The 24,830-nt window shown below is 43.8% G+C and overlaps 1 protein-coding gene across 1 annotated transcript in view; it reads left to right on the top strand.

The window, feature by feature from the left end:
- The first annotated feature begins 3,881 nt into the window (after positions 1-3,881).
- Positions 3,882-24,830, top strand: part of NXPH2 (neurexophilin 2) — a 34,714-nt gene continuing 13,765 nt past the window's right edge. The window contains exon 1 of the mRNA XM_035556129.1: positions 3,882-4,050. Coding sequence (XP_035412022.1) covers positions 4,000-4,050 — 51 coding nt within the window. The 5' untranslated portion in view covers positions 3,882-3,999. The remainder of the gene's footprint in view (positions 4,051-24,830) is intronic.

The following is a 24,830-nucleotide window of genomic DNA, read 5'->3' as shown; positions in this document are numbered from 1 at the left end:
TGAAGGAAGAAAAAAAAAAAAAAAAAAAAAGGAAACATAGGTAAATAGAAAATGGGATTAATTTGTTGCATTGTGGGTTGTTATTAGTTTTTGTTGTTTTTTTTTGCCCCAAAAGGTAGATCATGGAGGATGATGAATGTTTCATTACCTGTCTTTGATTAGGTTACTAATTTTCTAGGCAAATGAAATAGTCATCTATCAGGACCTCAATCAAAATGTCATGGGATGTTGGATGGGAAAAAATAGATATGCTGGAGAAGGTGATTAGGGAAAACGTTGTGGAGAGGGTAAGGTATGGCTTAACAGGGTATGTTCAAGGTCTAGAATGAAATAACCAAAATTCTGGTGGAGGGTTGAAGATATTAGTTACAGCAAAGCAGAGGAGACAGACTTCAGTCACATATGTGACATTCTTGAAAATGAAAATATGCTAACTCTATGTCTCATGGAACGTATTTCCAACAGTGATACATTAAGTGTTAATGATGTTCCACATGACTACTACCATCTAAATTTGGATGTTCACCCATCTTCAAGAAAAATTAGTTCCAATGGAAAAAGAAAGAAAGGTTTATTAGAATGATACTGGAAATTGAGTGCTATTGTCTGAGACACTGCCTGGCTCACGTAATTAGTAGCATTTTAGAGGAAATTTGTCCACACCTTATCATTTTTTTGGGGTAGACATTACCAGAGGGATGAAGAAGAACATGTTAAAAGCAAGCCCCATGGCTGCAAAGGGACAAGCGTGTATAAAACTGGGTATCAAGCACAGTGAATCTGGAAACTAGAAGCTAGAAGCAGGTTTCTGAATGCCAGGGGAGTGAATTTTTGGAACTTCTTCCTAATGCAGTACGGGACTCTCCCCACTCCTGGCTGACTACTTTAAAGATGGAGCTTGAAGCGTTTCCCAAAAGGACCTACACCCACTGTCTGCAGCCAAGGGAGATGGACCGAACGGCACGGGCTGCTCTTTCCAGTCCAGAATTCCTAATATCGGAAATGGAGTGAGGAGGACCAAGAAGAGCAAAGGTTGGAGCTGGTGCTTTAAATTAACCTGAAGGACTTGGAAATTGAATTGGGGTTGAACGACAGATGATTTTGATGTTCACTACAGGTTTTACTTGTTTGTCCTTGTAAATGGCTTGATAGATGAATAAAAATCACTCTTGACTTTGCGCACAACCACTAGAGAACATGTGATAATCAGGTGTTTTTCACCGTCTCATAACAGCTGGGATGGTTCAGTAGGACCTTAAGCTGTTACTTTAGTTTTTCCACAGCTGGATCATCAATCCACTTCTAGAGAGAGCGCAGGATTACTTCCTGCAACTGTTATTTCTCGAGCTGAACCAACTATTTGTTACTGTGCCTTAAAATTAGACCGGAAAAATTTCACTTCCCCATTCAAATGACATTTGAAGATCATGCTAACAACCAAAGCCAGGGGGTGCAAAGCTCAGCCTTACGTTCTGTTCTTAACCATCGCTACTGTGACTTTTCTGGGAAGTAATACAAATAACAATATCACTTATCACTTACTGTGCATGGTACTTTTCATCTTCAAAGTGCTTTACAAACATTTATGGGTAGTTAATCTGGAAATAGTATGATTTAGGGCCAGCTTCTGATAGCTTATGTGACAAAGTTAATGTCATTTAAATTGAGTCTGCTCGCCTTTAATAGGATAGAACTGCAGCGCTTTAGTTTAACCACTATTGTTCCATTAAAAGCCAATTACAGAAGTTCAGCTCTCCTTGAATTTATAGACCGCGGCTTTTCATTTTAAGAAAGATCCATCTAAATACCTCATCCGGCTTCACAACTCCGGCTAATTGCATAACGCTTCTCGCCCCGCTGCATAATGGCATTACGGCTCACGGGGAAGCGAAACCCTCCTCGGGGGGCTCGCAGGCGCTGCCGTCGGGCAGCAGAGGGCGCTGGCGACATGTCCAAGTGTCGCCGGAGCCACTTCGGGCCGCGATGGCCGGGCTGGAGCCACGACGGGGGCACCGCTGCTGCCTGCCCCGCTCCGCGTCCTTCTGCCCCAGGCGAGCCGATAATCCCTGCATTGACACGTGCAGGGGGAGAGGGTCAGCACCAAAGAAAACACCCTTTTAGGGTGAAACCTTTTAAACACGGAGGTGTTGATTTGTTGGACAGCTAGGGTGGGAAAACAGCTTTTGGGGTTACGTTCTGACAGGGAAGCCCTAACATAGCTTGCGATGATTATTCTATAGTAAAAGACCACTAAAACAAACATTTTATACGAACTTTTAGGTAGTGCTACAAACTACTTGGATTATCATACATTGCCTCAGTGGGTACTTCTCTGAATCTTCTTTTAAGCCTGATGCACGTGAACCCATTTTGGACTTGTTCAGTTTAGATGTAGTCTCCTTCCCTACACCTGAGCGTATTTTCTGAACTCAAATGAAGGAATGCGGTCGGTGGTTCATTCATACCTGCATGACACATTTTGACACCCAGCAGCAGGAACACAGCACACAAATAGCTACGGCCGCCGTCTGGGAAACTCCTGTGCAGTAAAAGCACTTCCAAAGCTCCTTCCAGTGGCAAGTATTTTTGAAGCTGAAGGTACGAGGGCACTCAAAGAGTAACCTGAACAGGGCAATGAGGCTTGGGAGGACACCAGGCTGCAAATGATGGGCAGGGTTTGAGAACCCAAGCTCCTGTCTCAGCTCCAGCCCAGCAGCCGAGCACTGGCGTGTCACACCCCACACAAACTGCACACTCGGGGCGATGCTCAGGGGGATAACAGCGCTCCCACCACAGCCTTGCATGCTGAACACGGCCGGGCCTTCTGCCAGCCGCAGGCACCCCGGCCTCCACAGCAGGCCACCGAGCCCAAAACGTCATTCTCCTTTTGAGGTTGCAGCTTGAAAGCACAGGAACAGGTTCACTGCTGATAATGGCACATATCTTAAAATTGGATGCAGAGAGTGCTCACTGAGAATTGTGCCAAGGGAGGCTGGAAATGAGGAGACATTTCTTCTCAGAAAGAGCAGTCAGGCATTGGAATGGGTTGCCCAGGGAGGTGGTGGCGTCACCGTCTCTGGGGTTGTTCAAGGAAAGGTTGGAGCTGGCGCTTAAGGACATAGTTTAGTGGGTGATACTGGTGGCAGGGGGATGGTTGGGCCAGATGATCTTGGAGGGCTTTTCCAACCCTAATGACTCTGTGATGCTATGATTCACTGACTTTGATCATTAAAAGGACTGCACCTCAGGCAGGAGGTGGGTGTTGCAGCCCTCCCGGCCTCCCCTCATGTCACGGCACCTTGTGCCCTCATGCCCAAATGCCATTGCCCAGACCCACGTGAGGAACCTGCCGAGCCCCTCAGCACCCACAGGGACCGGCCGGGCACAGCACCCCGGGGCCCTGCGGGCACCCCGGGCCTCGGCCGGGCAGGCGGGAGCGCGGAGACGGCGAGGCCGGCCCGTGGGCAGGCTTAATTCCCCCGAAGGGCTCCGCTCCCCCCCTGAGGGTGGGCTGGAGACGAGGAGGGGGCCCGGCCGGCTCCCTGCGAGCGGCAGCAGCCCTCCGCCCGCCTCCCCTTCGGCACCACGCCGGCCGCACGGAGCCCGCCCCGGCAGCGGCGGGCGGGCGGGCGGAGGAGGAGGGGGCGGCCGCTGCGGCGTGGCTTTAAACTTGCCGGCAAAAGCCGGGGCGTCGGGAGCGGGAGCCCCACCACGGCTCTCCCCCAGCGGGGGACGCCACCACCGCCATCACCACCGGGCTACGAGGGGACCCCTCCGGGCCGGCAGCGCTCCCGCCCCCTGCCCGCCCCCCCGCCCGCCATGGCCGCCCGCGGAGCCGAGCGGCGGGGCAGAGCCGGGGGCAGCGCCGGGGGCTCGCCGGCGGCCCGCAGCGCCCTGTGAGGGGGGCACGGCGCCTCCCCGAGCCCCGGCCGCCCCCCTCCGCGGCGGGGATGCGCCACGGCCCCGCCGAGGGAGCCGCCGCCTAGACCGGCAGCCGCCATGGTGCCCCTGCGGCCCCTCGTCGTGCTCCAGGGCGTCCTGCTGCAGCTCGTAAGTGCCCCCCTCTGTTCCCCTCTCCAGGCTCCGGACCCCCCCCTCCGACCTCCCCCCAACCCTCCTTTATTTATTTATTAATTATCTTCCTTTATTAATTGCACCCCTCCGGGCCAGGGGAGCGCGGGGGCGAGGCCCGGCAGCGCTCTCCTGAAGTTTGCCGCCGGCCCCCGGAGCGACCGCTGGCTGCTGAGGGGCTTCCTTCTTCCCTTTAATCCCTTTTTCCCCCCTTTTTTTTAATATAAATCCAGTGGTAGGGGAGCGGGGTGGCCTCCGGCGGGACGTTTCCCTTCGGGGCCAGCGGCCGCAGCCGAACCAAACGCGGTTTTCAAGACTTTTTTTTTTTTTCCCCCCCTTTCCAGCATTATTTTTATTATTATTTCGGGAATTTCTGGTTGCGGCAGCCCGCTGCGTGCTCCCCTATCACCTCCGCTTCGTGCTGCCAAACTTCTGCCCCTCTTCCCCAGCTGCCTCGCACCTCGAAGTTTGTCGCCGTAGTCACCAGGGAGTGTGTAATAAACCCTGAAGGGATTAACCACCCTCCCAAAGAACCGGCTCCTAACGTTGCGGCGTGAACTGATTGATTAGTTTGCGAGGAAGCTTATGTCAAATTCTAATCCGTTCTCTGGATTGTGCTTGTCGTGTAACGTTTCTCGCTCCCGCACTTTATCGTATAGCAGCGAGGCGCTGAGCTGCAGCCCTGCGATAAGGCACCCGCTTCGGACGACCAAAGGCTGTTGGCATCCTTCGCTCGCACGGCGGCTCCCAGCTGAGCAAGGCAGGGGTGAGAGGTGCGGACGGGGAGCAGTAAATGGATGACGAAGTTGCTGAGCAGAAGGGGGCTAAATAGCAACGCTCCTTCCTCGCACCTGCGAGCCCTCTCACCCATGCCCCGTTTCATTTATTAGACAGATAGCAAAGGGATTCATTAAAGCTTGTATCGCGAGGGATCGTTGTGTGGATAGTGTTTCGGATAGCGTCGTGAGGTTACTTGCTGCGGTGCTAAACGCGCTTTGCAGGGAGGCTGGCTGCTTGGAAGAAGCAAAGTTGCTGTCTCGCACACAGCCAGTGCAGGTTTCCAGGTGGATGCGGCACTGAACTCTCAGGAGTGCTCAGTTTTCTGCTTTCCTCACGTACAAACCAGCAAAGTTCTGTTGACAATTAGTTTTATTGCTTACACAAGTTAGTGTAAGTAATAAAGTAAAGTGAGAATGTCTGAGATTGTAGAGGTGTTTTAGGTCCGCCTTTTCGTGCTCGTCTATTACTAAAAATATATATGAAAACACTGTGGCATGCGTTTCCAGAACATCTGGTTAACTTCTGGTAAACATCTGGTTAAAGCTACAGCTTATTATATGTTGCGGGCAAATATTTGGTGCTGGTGGTGATGCACGGAACACAAGTCTCTGAGCTATTCTCTGCTCTCTGTGCAATACTTGGAGTACCTGGTGGCTTCCTGGAATCTAATTGGCAATTTCAGCAGGCAAGCATTGGTGATGCTAATTCTCAATTGTTTCTTAACCAACAATGAGTATGGTTAATATTAATAAAACGCAGAATGCTCAGCATTACAGCCAGCAAAGAAAAAGATTGTGGCTTGCAGTGTTGTAATACAGCAGCACTCTAGTAACCCAGAAGTGCTGCCATCAAACCCTTACTGATGGCACAGTCTCAATTTTTAAATGCAAAAACAGGCTTGGTAGAATGCAAAACATCTTTGCAACTGTATTCTATGTTCTAATGAAGCCAGAAATACTTTTTCATTAAACCTCAAACTCTTGCTTGGCTTTCAAATACAGAAGTGTGTCATCTATATGCCCACTTTATAAAGATGCGTAGGTGTGGGGTAAAACTTCACAAATTTGAGGAGATGCTGGCAGAAAATCTCACTGCATTTCTGAACAGTGTTAGTTAGGTGACGGTGTTATATGTAATACCATTCAATCAGAAGTTCATGTTTGGTATTTTCTCAGTGGAGTGTGGATACATTTTTGTAACGCTTTCCTGGATTATTTTTTTAACTAGTAGATGGCGTGCCAATAATGCATGCAGTATGAGCACGGCTGTATCTCTTAAACTACTTTGCATATTTGGGTATGTAAAGCAGTAAGGCTGGAACATGCTGTTGTGTCAGGTTGAGGTGCTAACTGGCATCTGTATAAATGCGTTGGGTTTGAAAGTGAATTTTGGCTTGTGCTGTCAGTATAGATCAAAAAATAATTTGCAGTGCTTGGTCAGTGTGTGTCCAGGCTGTTATGGATAAGAAGACCTGAAACTGATATGCTGTATTGTCAGTAGTAGATGCTTTTCCTTTAGTGTTAGTCATCAGTAAGCTTTTCAATTTTCACATAGTTGCTGCATACCTTCTTAATTATCTCTGTATAAATAATGGAGCTCTACATATTGGAAATTGAAAAGACTGAGGTATTAGGAATTTTCATTTTAAGGAGATCTTATTAAAATACATGCCATTAATATTTGGTGTTTTCATGTTCCTAATTTGCACTGTTAAAATGCCATGTTTCATACCCTCGTTTAAAATAGCTTTAAAACAGGGGTCTTTAAAATGTACAAGACTCACCCTTTGCTTTAAAAGAGGGGGAGCAGGGGGCTGAATGCAGGGTTTGAATCAGCTCGGGTCTGCTTTCGCTGTAGGTAGGTAGTATAAGCAGTTCTTTGCCTTGGCAAGGGGCAGGGACAGAGCAGCACTCGCAGGTGGGACCCGTGGTTCCGTAGGGTATTCAGGCGCCTCAGCTGTTGGGTCGCTCCTGATCTTGGCCGGCTGGAATTAAAAAGGGATTGCAGCAGCATTTTCCAGTGCCCATAGCTAAAGTTGTGTCAGCAGTCCTCTCAAGTAACTCACTTCTAGTGTTAGCAGTGGGCAGCTGTCACCATTTATAAACCGAGGAAGTTAGTTATTTTACAAACATTTAAAAACTGATTTTTTTTTTTCCCAATAGTGTTTGGATAGATGAGAAAAAAATAGTGACAAAGTATATTATTTCAAGATTTTTCTCCACCTAGGCTGAGTATAGCATCTATTTCTGTGAATTTCAATGACGCTTTGTTTTGGCCTTTGTAAGGGATGACATTTTTACCTATAATGAATATAATTTTGCCTGACAGTTAAGCCAAAAATTTTACAGCATGATTTTAAAACAGAGTTAAAAGGTCTTAACAACTTAAGTAGGAAAGAACATTTCATAACATGCTGTAGTACAAGACAGTTCTTCATCAGCAGAAATAGCTTGAAAACTGAGATAAAGCTGCATTTCCATTCAAAATATTTATATTACGTGGGGCATAGAAACAGAAGTGTGTTTTTCTTGGCTTCTTTAATTTTGTCACCGCCACCTTGCAGACTTGCAGTGTGTAACGTGCCCTTGCAGTGAGAATCAGAAATAGCCACCACGTAAAACTCCAAACTCCGTTTGGGAAAGGTAAACGCTACCCTCTGGTCATCGGGAAGCACATGGATAAAATTCCATCCCTCTTAATTTCACTGAGATATTTGCCATGAAATACATTCAGCCCAGCATTCCTTTTGCTTTGTTTTGGTGTTCTCGGTGCTGTAGGCATTGTACACCTGCGTCTTATTCTGGTTTAATAAGGTACTAGAAGTAATCTAGGGAGTGAAGGCAGTTTGAAGCTAAGACAGCCCAAGAAACGCTGGTTTCAGCACTTTGGGACTTTCATCATCCCAAATGAGGAGTATGCATCAAGGTGGATGGGCCAGGTGTAGTTTAGCTAGGGTGTTAAGATGCCACAAGAAACTCAGCTTGCAGCAGCATCACATCTTTTAGCCCAGTTCTGTGGAGCTGGTGCCTGATGTTTTTCATGGTTTATTTGTAGGTTGACTGGGGCGCAGAAAGCTTGTGGATCCTATTTAAAAACTGTTGAGCAAGTCAGTTTGCATGATGTCTATGAGACCACAAGGTAGCCTGGGCTTCCCAAGCACAGGACACTCAAAGTCCAAGCCTCAGTCTTTCCATCGGCACATGGAGAGCATTTGTCTGCCACTGTAAAGAGCTTTGGGATCTGCCTACCAGAGATGTGCTGTAAGCACTTTTGTTACCTGTATGGTAGTGTAACTGCCAGGGAAGCTAAGCAGAGAAGTCAGTGGAGCCCAAATGCTTAACTGGGATGCACTGGTCAGTCCCACCTTTCTGCTTGCTTCCTGAGCCTTGGTTTCGGCAAGGAGGGAGCTCAGAGCTGTGGGTCAAAAGGAAAACACATCTAAAAACACATCTAAAGGAAAACGCATCTAAAAGCAGGTGTACTTCAGAGGACAGTGCATTTTCTCTGTCAATCTGTCTCTAATCTTGATTTTTGCCTGCCTATCTGTAGCTCACCACTTTGCTATTCCCAGCTATAAAGCAAAACTATTGGCTGTGACATTTTTATCACATCACAGGGGAGGTTCCCAGTTACGTGACTCTGATGTGTTCACCCTGACCTCGATTTCCAGATGTTCTGGTTTGGACCTTTCACCAGAACAGCCTAAGTATCTTTGTGTATGTTTCCCTTTGTACCATCCCTTTTCCCCATCTCATTTTCATTCTCTTCCTTTCCTACCCTGTTTGTGGCTGTAGTTTGTGGTTTCCTTGGGTAGGTGAAGAATCAGTCAGAGTTAAAGTTAAAAATGGGAGGACCTGTACAGAAGCAGAGGATCAGTAGTGTTAAGTCGCTGTCAGTCACGTTTCACCCTCGTAGAACCTCTTTTCTTCAATTTAGCACTTCCCACACTTGCAGGCTTTCTCTGATGCTCTGTAAATTCATCTCATCCATCAGCCGTTGCTCTGTGGCTCACTCTCCAGAAGCTCACTGTGCCATTGCCACGCTGAAAGCGCGCTGCTGTCTGCATGGAGTCCTGCAGCACGGCCGTGTCTGCGTGTCGAGTCGCGATACGATATGCACATCGTGATACGAGCCGACGGGGCAGCCCCAATGCCAGGCTGCAGCCATGAACCCGTGCCGAAATCTGGGGGTCGTCGGTACGCTGCCGGATGAACAAGAGGTGGAAGGGGCGGCTGGATGAGTTTGGGGATGGACGTCTCACCAAAGCTGAGGTTTGCAGGTCAGGGCACAGAAAACACTGTAGTTCCTTCGCTGCAGGGAATCTCTTGTGGCTGGTGTTGTAGCCAGCCATCGGTTTAGCTGCAGCTAAAGCTTATTTCAGGATTCGAAGGACAAGGAAACATCTTAAGATGGGAAGAGGAAATGAAGAGCTATGAAAATGGGTCCACAGAAGACCAAATGGTTTTGTCCTTGCAGCAGAGTTTGGTGCTGGTACAGTGCTCTGTGCTCCCTGGGATGGCAGCACTTGCTGTAAATACACAATCTGAGCAACTTGACTGTAACTTAAGGTGGAATTATTTGTAAAGAGCTTTAAGAGCTGGAGTTCTCGAGCTCAGGTTTTCTATTTGTTCCAAACGACTGGTAGCAATATAAGTTACTAATAGCAGGCAAGTGAAAATGTAAGAATAGGGAGAAATAAAAAAAAAAAACTAAAAATCCAATGTCTCTAAAAGCAGTTTTTATGTGCACTGGGACCAATTATGGTTATTGTGCCATTACAGTGAAGAGTTAAGGTTATTTAGAGCACTTTAGTTCTGCTTCCCCAAATCCAGCATGTTTGGCTTATGTTTGTGATGAATAATCATTTGAGAATTTCTTGGCTTTACAACACTTGGGTTGTTGATGACCGGTTATTTCTAGAACCATGAATCACCAGTATAAACTCAACCTGATTTTCATCGTGCTGTAGCCAATATCTAGGAAAATAAACCACTGTGCATAGATGTGCTGCTGTATTTGTTCTGTTATTATGTGGATTTAAGGGCTTTGGCGAAGGAGCTGGCTGTGCTTGAGGCTGACCTGAGGAACACTGGGACTTGGCTGTGGGGATAGGAGGTGAATATCAGAGAGAGGAAGATGATGGAAATCAAAAAGCCTGATGGGCAGGTGGAATGAACCTGAGCAGTCACTGCAGGAGGAGAGGGACAGAGGGACTGAGAGAAGCAAGGTCTGTTTCCCTGACCTGTTCTGAGTCTTTGCACAAGTGCAAGAACCTGGTGGTTTCCATCAGCAGTTTTGGGCACTGTTGCTGGTTTTTGTGCCTTGAAAAGGGATTGAGAACCACTAAGTTGAGCATCCCAGCATGGTAAGACATGGACCCTGAAGTTTTTTCCTCTAAGGCTGGCTGCTCAGCTTTTTTTTTTTTTTTTTCCTTGTTTATTTCTCTCCCTGCAAGCATCTGCTGGCTGCTTCTGTTGTTCATTACGTGTGTCTGGAAAGTTGGAGTTGCTGTTCCCCTGGAGGGTCTCATGGCTAGTGATTTCCCTCCAACCTTCAGCTGCAGCTGGTACTGCTGAGTGCCTTCCTCCACCACTGCCAGCTTAACCACCTGCGGGATTCCCAACCCAAATTTTCTCCTTACCCCAAGCAGTTGGGTTCTTGCAGTTCCCACAGGCTGGTTACTGCAGTCTTCAGAGATTGTAGTGCAGGAACCAGGTACGTAATGGTAGCACTTCATAGTCGAGAGGTGTGCACTCATTTTTTTGTGAAACCAAGGAACAAAGGCTGGCTGAACATAAACCAGAGCCTCATGGTGCGTTTCTCGCTTTTTGCCTCCAGTGTGCCAGAATGTCCTGTACCGCTGACCGCCTTTCCACTGGCCTGCCTCAATACAACAGCAGGGGCAAGGATGAACTTTGTTAGAGGAGAAGCTGACTTCTCCAGCCTGTTTGCATCTATAGTGTATGACTATGTGTATGTTGATTCATACGACTTACTGCTTAGGGTTTTTAACCCATTAATACTTAGGTGGCACTGCACATATTTTCCAAGTTGACTGTAGTGCTGTACCACGTGCTTTCTTCAGATGCGATTCAAATACGTTTATGCTTTTAATGCAGTAGCACAACAGTTGGGTATTTAGTGCTTCCAGATGTCCAACAAAATGTATAATTAAGAGTATGTATTTAAAGTGAAATGCTTCATATGTGGGTTGTAGTCCTCTCAGAGCCATGTATGTAGAAACTGAAGAAATACAGTTTGTACTAAAAAGAATATGTGAATGACATAAAGAGATAGCTTTATCCCTACATTTTAGTGACACTGAGGAGGAAAATGTAATGACATTCAGGATATTTTTATAATGTATCTTAAGGATCTTTTGTTAGAAATTATATTTATTTCATATACTGTAGGATAGATAGCGCATTATGAGACTATGGTCTCCATGAGCACATGCTAAACCTGCTGTATCCCTTGGTTCCTGGGATTCAGCTCAAGTCTGGAACTGGGATATGACAGCAGAAACTAGTGCCGCTAAATGTTGCTGAGAGGCAAGAATGGCAAGCTTAATGCATAAATCTGTCTGTAAAGCCTCCAGATGTAAGCCACACACCAGTGTATGGCTCCTGGTCGCAGGCCATGTAGACATGTTCTGTGTTTTCTCATGTATCAGAAGTTGGTGGTGTTTGTAAGAAACAAAACTCTATTTCCAGAATTTTATCATTTCATTTGGGGATAATTACAAAACCTGCTGCTTCTGTTTTACTCTACTATGGATTATTAAAACATGTTCTTAGTTTGAAGCCTTCTTAGTTTAAAAGCAAAGAAAAACAGTAAGATACTCATAAAAAAAAAAAAAAAAGGAAGGAAAAAGGTGTGGGGTGTTCTTGTTGTTTGGTTGTTTTTTGAGGAAAGTACCATAGCAGCTGAAGAGAGATGCTGAATCTAACTCTTTGGCTGGGGACAGGGGCATTTTTAGAGTGACACAATGGGAAGCAAGGGATGAGCGAAACCCAGTCCTTCAGTTTCCTGAGCAAACAACATGCGAGGGAGAAGCCGAAAGCCTGGGCTGTTTTCCACTCATTAAGCTAACAAAATGCTAATCAGCTTCATGGAAAGATTCATAGCAGATAATGTTACCTTTGTTGCTCTGACACCGCTGAAGGGTTATCTGGTGTGTTAGCCCAGTCCTCTTTAATTTAGATGATTGAAATAGTTATATACAGCAATCACTAGCTAAATTGCACCTTACTTTCTTTTAAAATGGATGAGGTTTTGTCAATGTTATTAACGCTCAAGGCAAGGAGAAGACTGACATTAAACTCCTTGTTGGGTTGGGATGGATGCTGTGGTACTGCTGGAGGTGGATGCCGGACTCAGGCTCATCCTGCTGCTGAACCCTTGTGTGGTTTGAAATTGGTTGTGGTTGTACAGCCATGGAATTAGTCTTCCCGTCATGGAAACATTAAAGTTTGAGTTAGTTTTAAATCACACTACACAGTCTTCTCTGTTAAAAACATAGAATCAGTTAGGTTGGAAAAGACCTTCATGATGGTAAAGTCCAGCCATCAGCCCAGCCACCAAGTCCCACCAGGCTTTCTCTGCCTCCTGGAGATGTCCACATGATCCAAACTACAGCAACTGGGACCAGGTAGAAAGAATTCTTTCCTTTCTACTGCCCAAATGCACTTTTTTTTTCTTTTTTTAAGCAAAACATACTCTATTGACAGGAAACTAAGGAGTTGCAGCCACCTTTCCAGGATCTCCTAGTGGTCAAAAATACCTAACTTTGTGTTATGGTGACCAAGAACACCATTTTGTAGAAATTTGCCTTCTGGTGAGGTTTGCAATGTTCTTTCAATGAACAACAAATTTTATTTTTGGTGGAATAACAAAATTAATATGTCAAAAATAAAAAAATGTAATAGTTTTTGTATCTTTCTTTGGGTTTGATGGATTGCATTGTCTTGTTCAGATCAACAACTAGACTTTATTTTTAATTCATGTCAATAAAGCAGATGAATGTAAAGGAAATTCCATTTTGTCTTATTTAGATATTAGAATTGTAGTGCTGATAATGCAAACCAGTAGTCACTGTACCTGATTTGTCCTGTACCAGTGATATTCTCTGAATGCACAGAAGGATGTTAGTATTGAGATAAACTGGTCTGTGAGCAGGCATTAATAAGCCTTCTCTACTCTTGAGTAAGGGCCCTATACCCTGACTTCTGTCTTCCCAGTACTATTATTTAATAGGAATGTAATTATCTTTGAGATCTCCAGGTCTTTCAGATCTAGTTGAAGTGCACAGAATGATTGAACAGTTGTTAGAGAAGGACTGACATACAGCTATGGCAACAGCATCATAGGAAGCTTGATTTTTTTCATATGAAATGGGCTAAAATAATATTCTAAACAGAAACGAGTCTGAAAGCCAAAAGAAACCTGAGTCCTGATCAGAAGTTCTTTAGGACTTCCTGGGACAGCCACATTTCAGGGATTTGCTTGTTATTGTACAGCATGTAGAGGCTTCAAGACATTTTAATCTTTCCTTGGCTTTGATGAAAATGTGGGCTACTGCATAATTCATCTGTTTCGGGTTCCTCTTCAAAATACTCAACTGGAAAAGAAGTAATCAATTATAGTCAGGCAAGAAAACCTACACTAATACAGAGGTTTTGCTCACTCCCTCAGTTTAAGAATAACATCTTAACTAAAAGCGGTCAGGCATTTTTCTACAGTTCTGGATAATTTCAAGTTCTGAAAAGATAGCACAGAAGTTACCCCAGTTGCAGCTTTGAATTAAACACCTGCGGTTTGCATATTGTGCCTGAGATGGGATTCAGGAGATCTCGCTGCACAGAAGTGCCATCCCTACCCGATAAGATCCTAGGAAGAAAGGAGCAGTGACTTAAATGCGTCCCTTTTAGAAGCTGCAGAGCCTTCCCCTAGGTTGCAAGGAGTGCTTCTTCACTTGAGTCCAGCAGCTGTTTAGTTTTAACATACAACAGCTTTTAAGGACTGATGAATAAATCAGTGATAATATCTACATTCTCTATGCGCAAATAAATTAGCGGTTATCCTAGTTTACAGTACTGGAAGAGAAAGGGAGCCTGTGTCTCTCAAGACAGTATCATATTTACCAAGGTAGACAGTATATTACATGAGGGTGCTCAGTCCCTTCCCTCAAAGCTGTTTAGATTCACTTTTAGGAGGAAGAAAGAATACACACAGATTTGGAAGTGGGATACGCGAGCTGAAATTCAGTGAGGTCAGGAAGGTGGCTTTCCTCTCACACCTACCAGGAGATGCACAGAACACAAAGGGGTGGAGGACTCACTGCAACTATTTTTCCTCCTTCTTTGACCTTAGTATAAGGTGTGTGAAAACCGTGGCCTGGATTGGATCCATCAGCAGAAATGCCTGGACTCGTGTCCCGACAGAGCCCACATGTCGATTAGGGCTGATGTCCTTGGTGAGATGTGCTCCAAAACAACTAAAGGCAATTTTCATCCTTAAAACGTAAGGACTACTTGGGTCATATGTCTTACAGGGTGGTTTTAAAAGTTATAGATTTAGGACCTAGGCATCCCTTATGAACCTCTAAAAACTGTGTGCTGTCTCTTGAGCTCTCCCTATTCTTGCAGTTCACTTCAGAAGACAGACACCAGGCAAAGGTATCCAATATCCTATAATGCAGGATTGCTGCCGCACTACACTTCCTAGTACTCTTCCTCAGCTTGTTTTAGGTCTCACACTAGTCCCTAGGAAGCTTCAGAGCTGACAGCATTGTGTTGTTTAGTAAGCTTTTCCTAATATTATGCACAAAGTTTTCTTAATTCCTTCCTGTTACGCTTAGCTATCTTCTTTCTGTCACTATTGATACGCTTTGCTGTAGGCTGCGTTATTTGCCTGTTCCTGGGGACCTTCTCCTCGAAGAACCACAGTGGTAGCATTGTGAGTCGCATTAAGCTTTGCCTCTCTATTGATCTCTGTTACTGACCATGTGTGTTTGGAGTGCCTTTTGTCATTTTTTGTTCCTTACTCCCATTGGCTTTCACAGAGCCTCTTATGTAAAGATATCTGCAGGGCTGACCCAGTCAGTAGTAAGACAGCTTGTTGATGTTACAAGATACCATCTAAGTGTTAGAGAATCCAGCAATTTTGCAGATGAAGAAAATGGGTTATATTCAGGAAGAAGACAGTATATTCTGAATGATACTCTTGACCAACTCTTCTTTTGAATAAAATAACAAATGCGCATCTGAAACCAGTGAAATTAAATACCTTGTACTTTTATCCCACTGTCTTCTTTCCTGTTCTATTGATAGCGTATTTATTCTACTTCAAACCGCAAAGTGTTCACTACCATATGTTTTTATCCGTCTCTGGACACTTTATCTAGGCAGCTTTACTCTGGACACCAGCAGTCAGCCCGTGAGAATGACACACTGTGTACACCAGGACTATATTCTGAAGGTGTGAGCTACATGACTGTATTAGCACTATGCACAAGCTAATGAGCACACCACCAAAAGGTAGGATGAGAACAGTTATGCAGTTTTGATCAGTTTAGCGCTCAGGGAGAATGTTCTCATATCTAGCCAGAAACATCATTACCAATCTCCCTAACATATTGCTTCCATTGCGAGCTCGTGAAGAGTGCCTTCTGCTTCATGTACAGGGCTCAACACCCATCAACGCTCAGAGAAAATACAGTGGTGGCTGAAAAGAAAAGTAACAGCAGGAATTGCACGTAAACAGATTGTATACCTGAATATTTTGCTCAGTCTCTTAATTTCTGGCTAAAGAAACATGCCACAGACTCCTGAGGGACACGTTTCTTTGCAAGCAACGGCAACCTTCGTAGCTGTCAATATGTGAGAAAAGCTTCTGCTGAAAGAGGCTGTAGAAAATCATCAGATGTGTTGTTGATATAAACCCGACATTACTTCACATTTCCTATTCCTGAAAGAAATGTGTTTGGAGAAGTCTGTAAAATAGTCCTCTTACCTGGCACCACAACCTGTTTCTCATACAAGTGATCATCTTTAATAGATAAACTTTCCATTAAGAGCTAGACAAGGCGCTATTTTTTCTTGCAGTAGTCAGAAATAAGAACAATAAATGTGTGGGAGAAATTCATCAATTTTGTTAGAACATCAAGGTGCATGTCCATCTGAAATATAGACTGCATGGAAACACAAATCAGTACAGAGAAGGCTCCAAGTATAGAATTATTGACCCTGGAGGATAAGATACAGAATAACCTTTCCAGGACGTACTTTGTCAAGTTTAAGTAGTCTTTGCAAGGTGGGTATTTTAGCAGTCTCTTACCCCATAGCAAAGGTTTAATAGTAGATGCATTATAGCTTCTCCTAAATTTTGTTCTTTTTATAAATTACAGTACTATAATAATGTATTAATCGTTTATGCATTTACTAAATTTACTGTTCTGAAAAACAGTATAAATAAGTCAAACTGATTGATGTGAGTCACTAAAGTGTGTACATATGTCTATTTTTCCAATCTGGTTGCTCACTTTCTGGTTGCAGTCCCAATTCTAGGACCAATTGGTTGAGTCCTCTCTGCAATGTGTCCCAGTGCTGGAAGTGATGGGGTCTGCAATGCAGCCTCGATATGTAGGATGATAGATTATGCCACTAGATCACAATTAATCGTTTTCCAACCTCGTGAAATATAAACGCAATTCTCAAAAGTTAGCTTTTGAGATAAATTCTGATCCCACACAGTGCTAATCATGTCTGTACTGGGATATTTTGAAATCCATCAGCTAGGGGGGAGGAAAACAAAAAAAAACACCTAAAACCTCTGTTCTCTTCGAAATGCTTTTGAACACTGGTCCTAACCATAATTCAGGAAGTACACTTTCTTCCAGACAACTTAAGTATGAAGCAATCTGTGTCTAGTTATATTACCAGGCAAGGAAGAACATCTCATCCTATCACAGAGTGTATATATATGTAAAGCAATGTCCTTGGAAGTTAGCAGACAAAACTATCCTTTGAGTCTACCACAGAGTACATACATTTTTTGTTTCAAGGGACGTGAAAATTCATTTATATGTTGCCATTCTCAGCTTATAATTGAGGTAATCAACTGTTAGTCACCATATTTAAAAAATAAAGCTGTTAGTAAAATATTTTTTTAAATGGATCATTTCCAGCATCTTGGCACAAGCATTTCTCCGATGAAGGAAAGACTACAAGTGGGAGGATGGGGTGGCAGTACCTCTTCTCCTGGCCTTGCTTGCTTAACCTGTGGAAGGCTGGACGTTTGTCACGTTTTATTGCACCTCTGCATAAGTCTGGACCTTGGGAGATGAAAGCACACTGCAAATATGAAGAGGAAGAAGTTAACTTAAATACTTGCACCTGTCAGTGTTCATGGGTATTAAGTCCATCCTTCAGATTCTTCAGTCTTGACAGCAACAACTTCAATTAATATATTCTGAAACTAACTTTATAAAGAAATATGAAGTAAACAACATTGTATAAATCATCTTATGCAGTAGTTCTGATTTTTTTTGTTTCTTTACACTGTGCTTTATAGCAAACCACCTCAAAACCTTTCAGTAACACTCACGATTATGAAAACTTAACCCTAGAAAATCCCTTCGTGAATTCTGTCTGCACTCTTGCAGAAGAGTGGGACTCTGTTACTGATTCCCAGCAAGGGTCCAGTCACTTTTACACCCAAACGGTAGTCTACTCATCCAGGCTGTAACATCCCGCGTTAAATATGGCTAACCAAAGTAGATGACATTCTTCTGTTATCCCCCAACCCCCAGATCTAGTCTTTTGATAAATGTTTGACAATCGGTTTAGTCAAGCATGGCAAATTTAGTAAATCCATGGTAAATCTGACTGGCTATTCCCAGTTATCATCTTCCCCTTCATGTGCCCAGACAAAACTTTAGAGAGGATTTGCTCCATGATTTCCCCAGGGGCTCAAGGAAGTCTGAGCAGCTGGTAATCCCCCAGATTGTTCTTAGCATTTTTATTTTTTTTTTGAGAGCGGTCACTGCATTTCCTTTTCTCCAGGACTTCTCCCACTTTTCTCAGGGACTTCTCCCAGTCCCCACAACCTTTCAAACCTGATAGAGAACAGCCTTATAGAAACATCAGCCAGCTCGCTCGGCATGCTTGGTTAATACCCATCGCTCTCATAGTCTGTGTACGGGTTGGGATTGCTCAGAGGATCCCTGACTCAGTTCTTTTCTACTGATAGTAAAGATTGCATAGGGAATAGAATCAACATCTCAGGGGACGTGAATTAGTTGCGCTTAGGTGCACAGAGTCAAATTCATCTATTGCAATGAATCTACACTACATAATCAATAGTATGTCACTGACACAGGCACCACTGTTCTTGTTTAGTGATGAATGCTAAATGATCATTAAGCCAAATTTTAAAGAATCTCCTACAAAAGAATAGTTGCCCTTCACTTTTTTTTTTTTCCTTCTAGGTGAGCTAGGTGGACTTGATGATCCACTACTGGTCTCTCTAGGGAGATCTAAAACTTGCAAGCGTGGGTCTCAAGTTTGGTCTTCCAATGCCACAGCAGCAAATAGCTCTGTGGATTCAGAAGCAAATGTGCTTCTGGGCATTGGAAACATATCTGTAGGATGAGGGTGCTCCAGGGGAAGCAGCAACATGCGCTCTCTTGGTCATCCTGGAACAGCGGTCCTGTACGAACTGCTTCAACCTTCCTTCTATGTAGCTCGAATGTGGTACGTTTTTCCCTAAAGTCCTCATCAGCAATGCAAAAGATTGAACAAAAAGTTCCAGAACATGAGTGTGGGTTAGCCACCTTTTGGAGTAGAATCTCAAGACCAGCTTGTCTAAGTACTGATTATTAGATTCTTAGCTGTATTACATTCAGCTATACCCACAGGTACAGAAATAATGTCTGCTTAAGGCAGGTGCAGGAAGATGATTTGCAATTGTCCATAAATCGTGTCTTTATGAATTCAACCGGTGTATTATGGATAGCAAGCTCAGAGGTGAAACTGCCAGCCTGTGCTTTGAGTCAGACTAACAACTTTTGCTCTTGTAAAAATGATTTGCATTTTTAATTGTCTGTTAGCTTGTGTCCTACAAATTAAGGGCTTGTAGATAAATTACTAAATTGAGTAATTCTAGGTAGACAAATGAACCTCACAGCAAATGTAACACCTGAAAATTGATCAATTCAGTGACGGAAAGAAATTATGGTCAACCGTTGTCAAGCACTTGCAGTTTTCTACCATACGGGAACTTGGTTCTCCCTTAGTTTGTTAGCTGATATAGTGACAAGCTGCTGAGAGATGACAGATTTAGCCAAGGATTTGGAGTCTGAACACCTGTGCAGTGTCATGCATTTAAAAATAGAATGTGACAGCAAAACACATCAAGCCTCTAATGTCCAAATGGAAACCACAGGGGTTTTTCCTTCAGCTTTTTTCCAGAGAAGTAGCTCTCAATCATCGCTGTCCGAGTAAACACACAAAGCTAAAGCTGTTTCGTTGAGGTCCAAAATAAACAGGAACAAACTCGGGTGGTAGGCATGGGAGCAGCAAAAATGTTCAGTAATCACCATTTCTTCCCTCTCAATGATGTCCTGGTGGCGTCCATCTCCGAGGGGTGAAGGTTATTACTGCTCAGCGGCAGTTTCTCCAGGAAAGGCTTGCTGAGGGCCTAGCAGGTCAGGTAACCTTCCTCGGCCTACCTTGGCTTCTGTGTGACTCACTCAGCCCTCCAATGAAGCTGACAAAAAAAAACAAACCAAGACGGTTTTTATTTTGTATAATCTCCTCCAAGGGAGAAAAAGAAAGCCTAAACCAAGGGCATGAAAGATAAAAACAACCTTTGATTACTGGGTGAGATCTGCGCATTACGCCCTTCTCTGAGGGAGCCTACATCACTGACAGTATTTGAGGGGAACGCCTCTGCTTCCCCTCTCCTCTAATGGTATCCTTGAAACCTTAATCAAAACTAAAGCACATAATTTTTTTTTTAATTTTTTTTTTTTTTTTTTGCAGGGGGGACTGGCTTTCCTGCCCTGTGTGAGGCACTAAGTCCATGGCAGTCCCCGCTGGCTCCCGGAGCGCTCTGCTCTGAGGAGCATCACGGGCTGGCAGTCGTGGGGAAGGCCATGAACCCCCCTTCACGTTACAGAGAGCCAACCTTCCCGCTTAGGTTCTCACTTCAGCAAAATGTTTGGTTTTCTGAAGGTCAAGTGTTTTTTCATCACGTTGGGTGCAATAATTTTGAGAGGGTATTTTTGCCTCTGTTTTGCTGCAGTCCTATTAACTGCATTAAACAGAACAACCTCTGCAAAGCTGTTTATTCAGTGTTTTGGACAACAGTTTTGTGTGATTGTGTGATGGGGAATTAAGTAAGGTCCACATTTTGCTCATCTGTGCTCTCCTTTATATATGAGATACTTCAAACTGAGATAACAGCTATCACACATGAATGGGTTGCTTCTTGAAATCAATGATATAAATTAGACTCCCTGTTTAGGAGCATCTGGCACCCTTAGAACCTAGTGCATGTAATGATATCTCTGTTTATTAAAAAGAATTATGTAACAATATGGTTGATTTATTTCAATGTGTTTGGCTTAGCAACTTAATTGGACTATACCAGAGCAAAAAAAAAATAATTTAATTAGCTGATTCATTTGTGGCTGACTGGAAGCACTGTATATCATGCTCAGCTTCTTTAAAGGTGTGCAGCCATTTGATCCAGCAAGGAACTGAACCTTTTCAATGTTCACAGAAACCTTCATGTCTTATGGGGCTGCTCAGCACCATGCTGATGTTCAGACTCTGGGCCCCAGTCAAAGCCCACAGAAACCAGCAAGAAGTTTCCTTTGAATCCAAAGAGCTCTCGAAGACTCCTTGCAGACAAAGGAACCTTCCTTGAGAAACAGCAGGACAAAAAGTGCCTTGAAGAATAAAGCCGGTTTTCCCCCACTGTGGTCTCTCTTTTCCCTTGAGCTGAAACTCCCACCTTCCAACTCCCAAGTGCTATTAACATACCAGAAAATTAGCATGCTGCATCCAAGTTTTTATATTCAGCCTGGTGCAAAGTTTTATTTCCTCTATTTCCAGGGTGACTACTTATACATGAAAAACATGCTCTTGCAACACCGTTTGATTGCTTTATGAGGTTACCACATCTCAGCTGAGAGAGAACACTAATTGTTTTTTTTTATTGGTGTACCTCTTAGTAACACAAAAATAAGTGGGTTATTTATTTAAATGTGTTCAAATTACTTAATAGGCAAATAGTATTTTCAGAATAGCATTTGACAGTGATTCAAGTAACTTTCAAGATCCCTCCACTTTATTTTAGTTCCAAAAGCAGCTTGCTGCAATCAGCCAAGAGACTGTTGTCTTGGGGCCAAATTCCACTTGAGTGGAGTTAATCACATCAGCATAAGTTGTTTCTATAGTCTAGTTTTACACCAATTTAAATAAAATTAGAGGTTTGGATGTTGATTTCTCTTGTGCTGTTAACTTAAGATACTCTGAATCCCAAATGATTTCTTTTTCCATGTCTGTAATTGAATGCCAAACTCCCCACCACTCTCCCACCCTCTAAAATACACCAAAACAAGGCAGAAACCTAAATTAAAATCAGAGTAAGGATTTGACTTAAAGCATAAAAGAAGAAATAAGACTGAAATTCCATACTTATCACACCCTGTTGTACCTAGATACTGCTGCACATCTGGTATGTGAGATAATGCACTGTTTAGAGACCGTGTTACGAACACAGAAAATTGGAAATGAGTTTCAAGTCTTAACGCTACATTTCTTTACTACTGGGAGCAAGTAAGGCCCTGTTTTTCACTCTTTTTTTGTAGGTTGTTTGATTTGATTCCCTCTCTCGGTTATATAAATAATATAAACATGAATGAAATCAGGAAAGGAATGGTTCTGTAAGGAGTGTTTTGTGCAGCACAGCTCAGAAGGCTTTTTAATAATTCCCAAAGTGTATACCAAGGTTTAATTACAATATTAGCCATATAGCAGAAAATAAGGGCTGCTCAGCTGAAGTCATGAGTGTAGCAATAAAAGCACATATATCTTGTTCAGTCATTTATCATATAATATAAATAATTAAAAACAAGGACAGTGGCTAGCCATTCTTGACCTTCTGCAATAGAATATGTTCTCTCAGCACTACCTGATGTTATAATTCACTTCTGAAACGATCACACATATCAGTTATTTGCATGAGCCTAGCCCGTAGCTATCAGATGCAAAAAGGCAAATCTGCAGCCAACATGCTTTTGAGATGCTTCTTACTGAAACTCATCAATGGCTGTATGGGTTGTATCTTCTTAGGGGGTCGTATTCTTCTTATGTTTTCTTTCTACAGACATGCAAAATGCAAGGTTTTTATTACAAAATGACCCGGGTGTAGTACATGTGGGCTTAATCTGCAGGAAAAGAAATACATCTCTACATGCAGAACTGTGAATTCTGTCTGATTCTTTAGTACCTACATCCTTTCAAATTAATCGCTTTCTCTCAGTTTCGTGTGTACATGGCTGAACACCCTTTCAGCAGTAATCTGGAATGAGGGTGTTTGCAGGACACTCTGGGACACAGAAGAGGACCCTCAGCAGTGCAAGGACCGGTGGTGGTGGCCACTGCCAGCCTACAGCACAGGCAGGATGGCACCAGGCAGGTGCGCAAGGAGCAGGGAAGCTGTTGGTGCACGGCAGACACACATTCCTCAATCCAGACCTCAGCAGGAGGAGCTCTTGTACCTTGAGAGCAGGGACAGCAGTGGGAGAAGCAGGAGGCCGGGAAAGCAGCAGCCCCATCCAGAGAGAGGAGCAAGCGGGCAGCGCAGCGACCTCTCCTCCTCCCTCCCATCTGGGCTAGGTTTGCTGTGTGTAGTGACCATGAGGACAAGGGGAGAAAAAGCAGCTAAGGGAAGCATGCTGCTGGCACCCTGGAGAAAATATCCCCTTCCGAGTATTGAGCAGCAATGAAGTGCACATCAAAATTGTTTAGACATTTCAATCCATATTCAGCTATCAGAATTTTGGCTGAAATTCAGCCGAGCTGTAAGCAAACTCAGACGCGAGCCACAAACATCTTATCTACACTAATGAGGTGTCGCCCATTGCTGACTGGAAGGAGATCTGCCAAGATTTTTTTCTGGAGCATGACTTGGAAATACGAAGTCTCTGTTCAGTGAAATAATGTATTCAAGTTCTTGTTATCATGGGTGATAGCAACACATGTACCTCACTGCGAGTCCAGCAGTCCTGCTCTCCTTGGTGCATGAGTGGTGGACAGCGAGGAGCTGCTATGCCTCAAACAGCAGCTGAAAGGTTCTCTGCTTCTACCCCAGACAGGAGGAACAGGTGAAACAGATTTATTTAGAAATTTCTAATCCAAAACCGTGCATATACTCTGGCTAATTTGATGGTTAAGCCTGACCCAGATTAAGTTAGTAGGGTGAGCCAGGCACACAGGGAACTGTGGAATTGGAGAATGTGGAACCACAGCCTCAGGGCACCAAAAACCCAGACTGTGTTTCTTTAACTGCTGGAGAAAGGGCAGAAAAAAGAAGAAGCAAAGACCTCCCTGGTTATCTCACTAATGCAACAGCAGAAAAATGGCTGGGCTAATTTAATTGCACTTAATGCTTGCCTCCTGCTGCTTGACATCTCCCCAGGCTTTGGACGTGTCCTGTGCCGGTGCCACCCGGTGCCAGTGCTGAGCTCCCTGTGTCCTTCCCCTGCAGCAGTGCAGGCAGGTGGCACAGGCAAGCCAGCCGTTCCTGGAAGGCTTCATCATCACAACCAGCTGGCACTTCTCAGGTATCGGGACTCGTAACGTTGTTTGATGTAGCGCAGTCTCTTGACCTGAGCACGAAGACTTGGAGATTTATAAAATCACATTTTTATTACTGATTCAGTCATGCACATACATATTTATAGACTTTTAAAAATCTTCGTAATTGATCGAGTAGGGCAGTGCATTCAGTTTTCGTACAAGGGATTGCTTGCAGTCCCTGTAGAACCACCATTGGTATGCAGAGGAGGCACTTTAAAACATTTACAACAGAGTTGCTTTTTTGGCTGTCTTATGCTTATTACCAGCTTTGGCCTAGGCAGCAGTTACAGCTAGATTTGTCTCCTTTGATCTCCACAATCTGTATGAAAACACGCATTAAAAACAAGAAGGAATGTGTGCCTTTTTAAGCCTGACTTTACTTACACGTCATCAGCTCTTGTACCTTCTGCTTATCAGATCACATCTCATATCTTTTGCTTAAAAAGCTGTTCTTCCCAACCCCAGTTTGTTCAGTTTTTGAGTTTTAACAAGCAGCATGATTAATCTCAGTCCCAAACCCACTCATATATTTTGCTTAGGTTTTGTGTACAGACTCAGAATTTGGCTACTTAATGAGAAAGACTTGATTTCATGTTAAACCCTTTTAGACAGTAAGTGAATTAAGCAGTGACCTGTAAGTCTTGTTTGCGGTTATGGATTCTGGAAAGCAGAACGGAAGCACATTCATTATCTGCCCAAGAGCTCAAGACTGTGATCAACGGAAAAACAAAAATCCCAAAAGAAATTTAAACAAACACTGATTTAAAAGAGACACTTTTTTTTGTTATTGTGCATGGTCAAGGGCAGGACCAGTGAAGAGAATCACAGGGGTTGTTGACAGAGAACTGCGAATAACACAGACATTATCTAAACTTTTGGGAAAAAAAAAAAAGTCTGCTGTGAGCGAAGTCAACAAAGCCAACAGGGCCGAGATTTCTCATTAAACGGTTATCCAAACTGACATCATATTTAGGCCGTCTGAGGTTTTTGTAGTCAAAGGTTTGGGAAACAGAGTAGATGGAAACATTGTCTGTTAGAACACATGTATCCACCGAAATCTGGATTCCTATTTGCATTATTCATGGTAACACAAGGAAGAATTTTTAA

This window comes from Cygnus atratus, chromosome 6, assembly GCF_013377495.2.
Source record: "Cygnus atratus isolate AKBS03 ecotype Queensland, Australia chromosome 6, CAtr_DNAZoo_HiC_assembly, whole genome shotgun sequence".
NCBI classification, from domain to species: Eukaryota; Metazoa; Chordata; class Aves; order Anseriformes; family Anatidae; genus Cygnus; species Cygnus atratus.
This window is presented reverse-complemented; position numbering and strand designations above follow the sequence as displayed.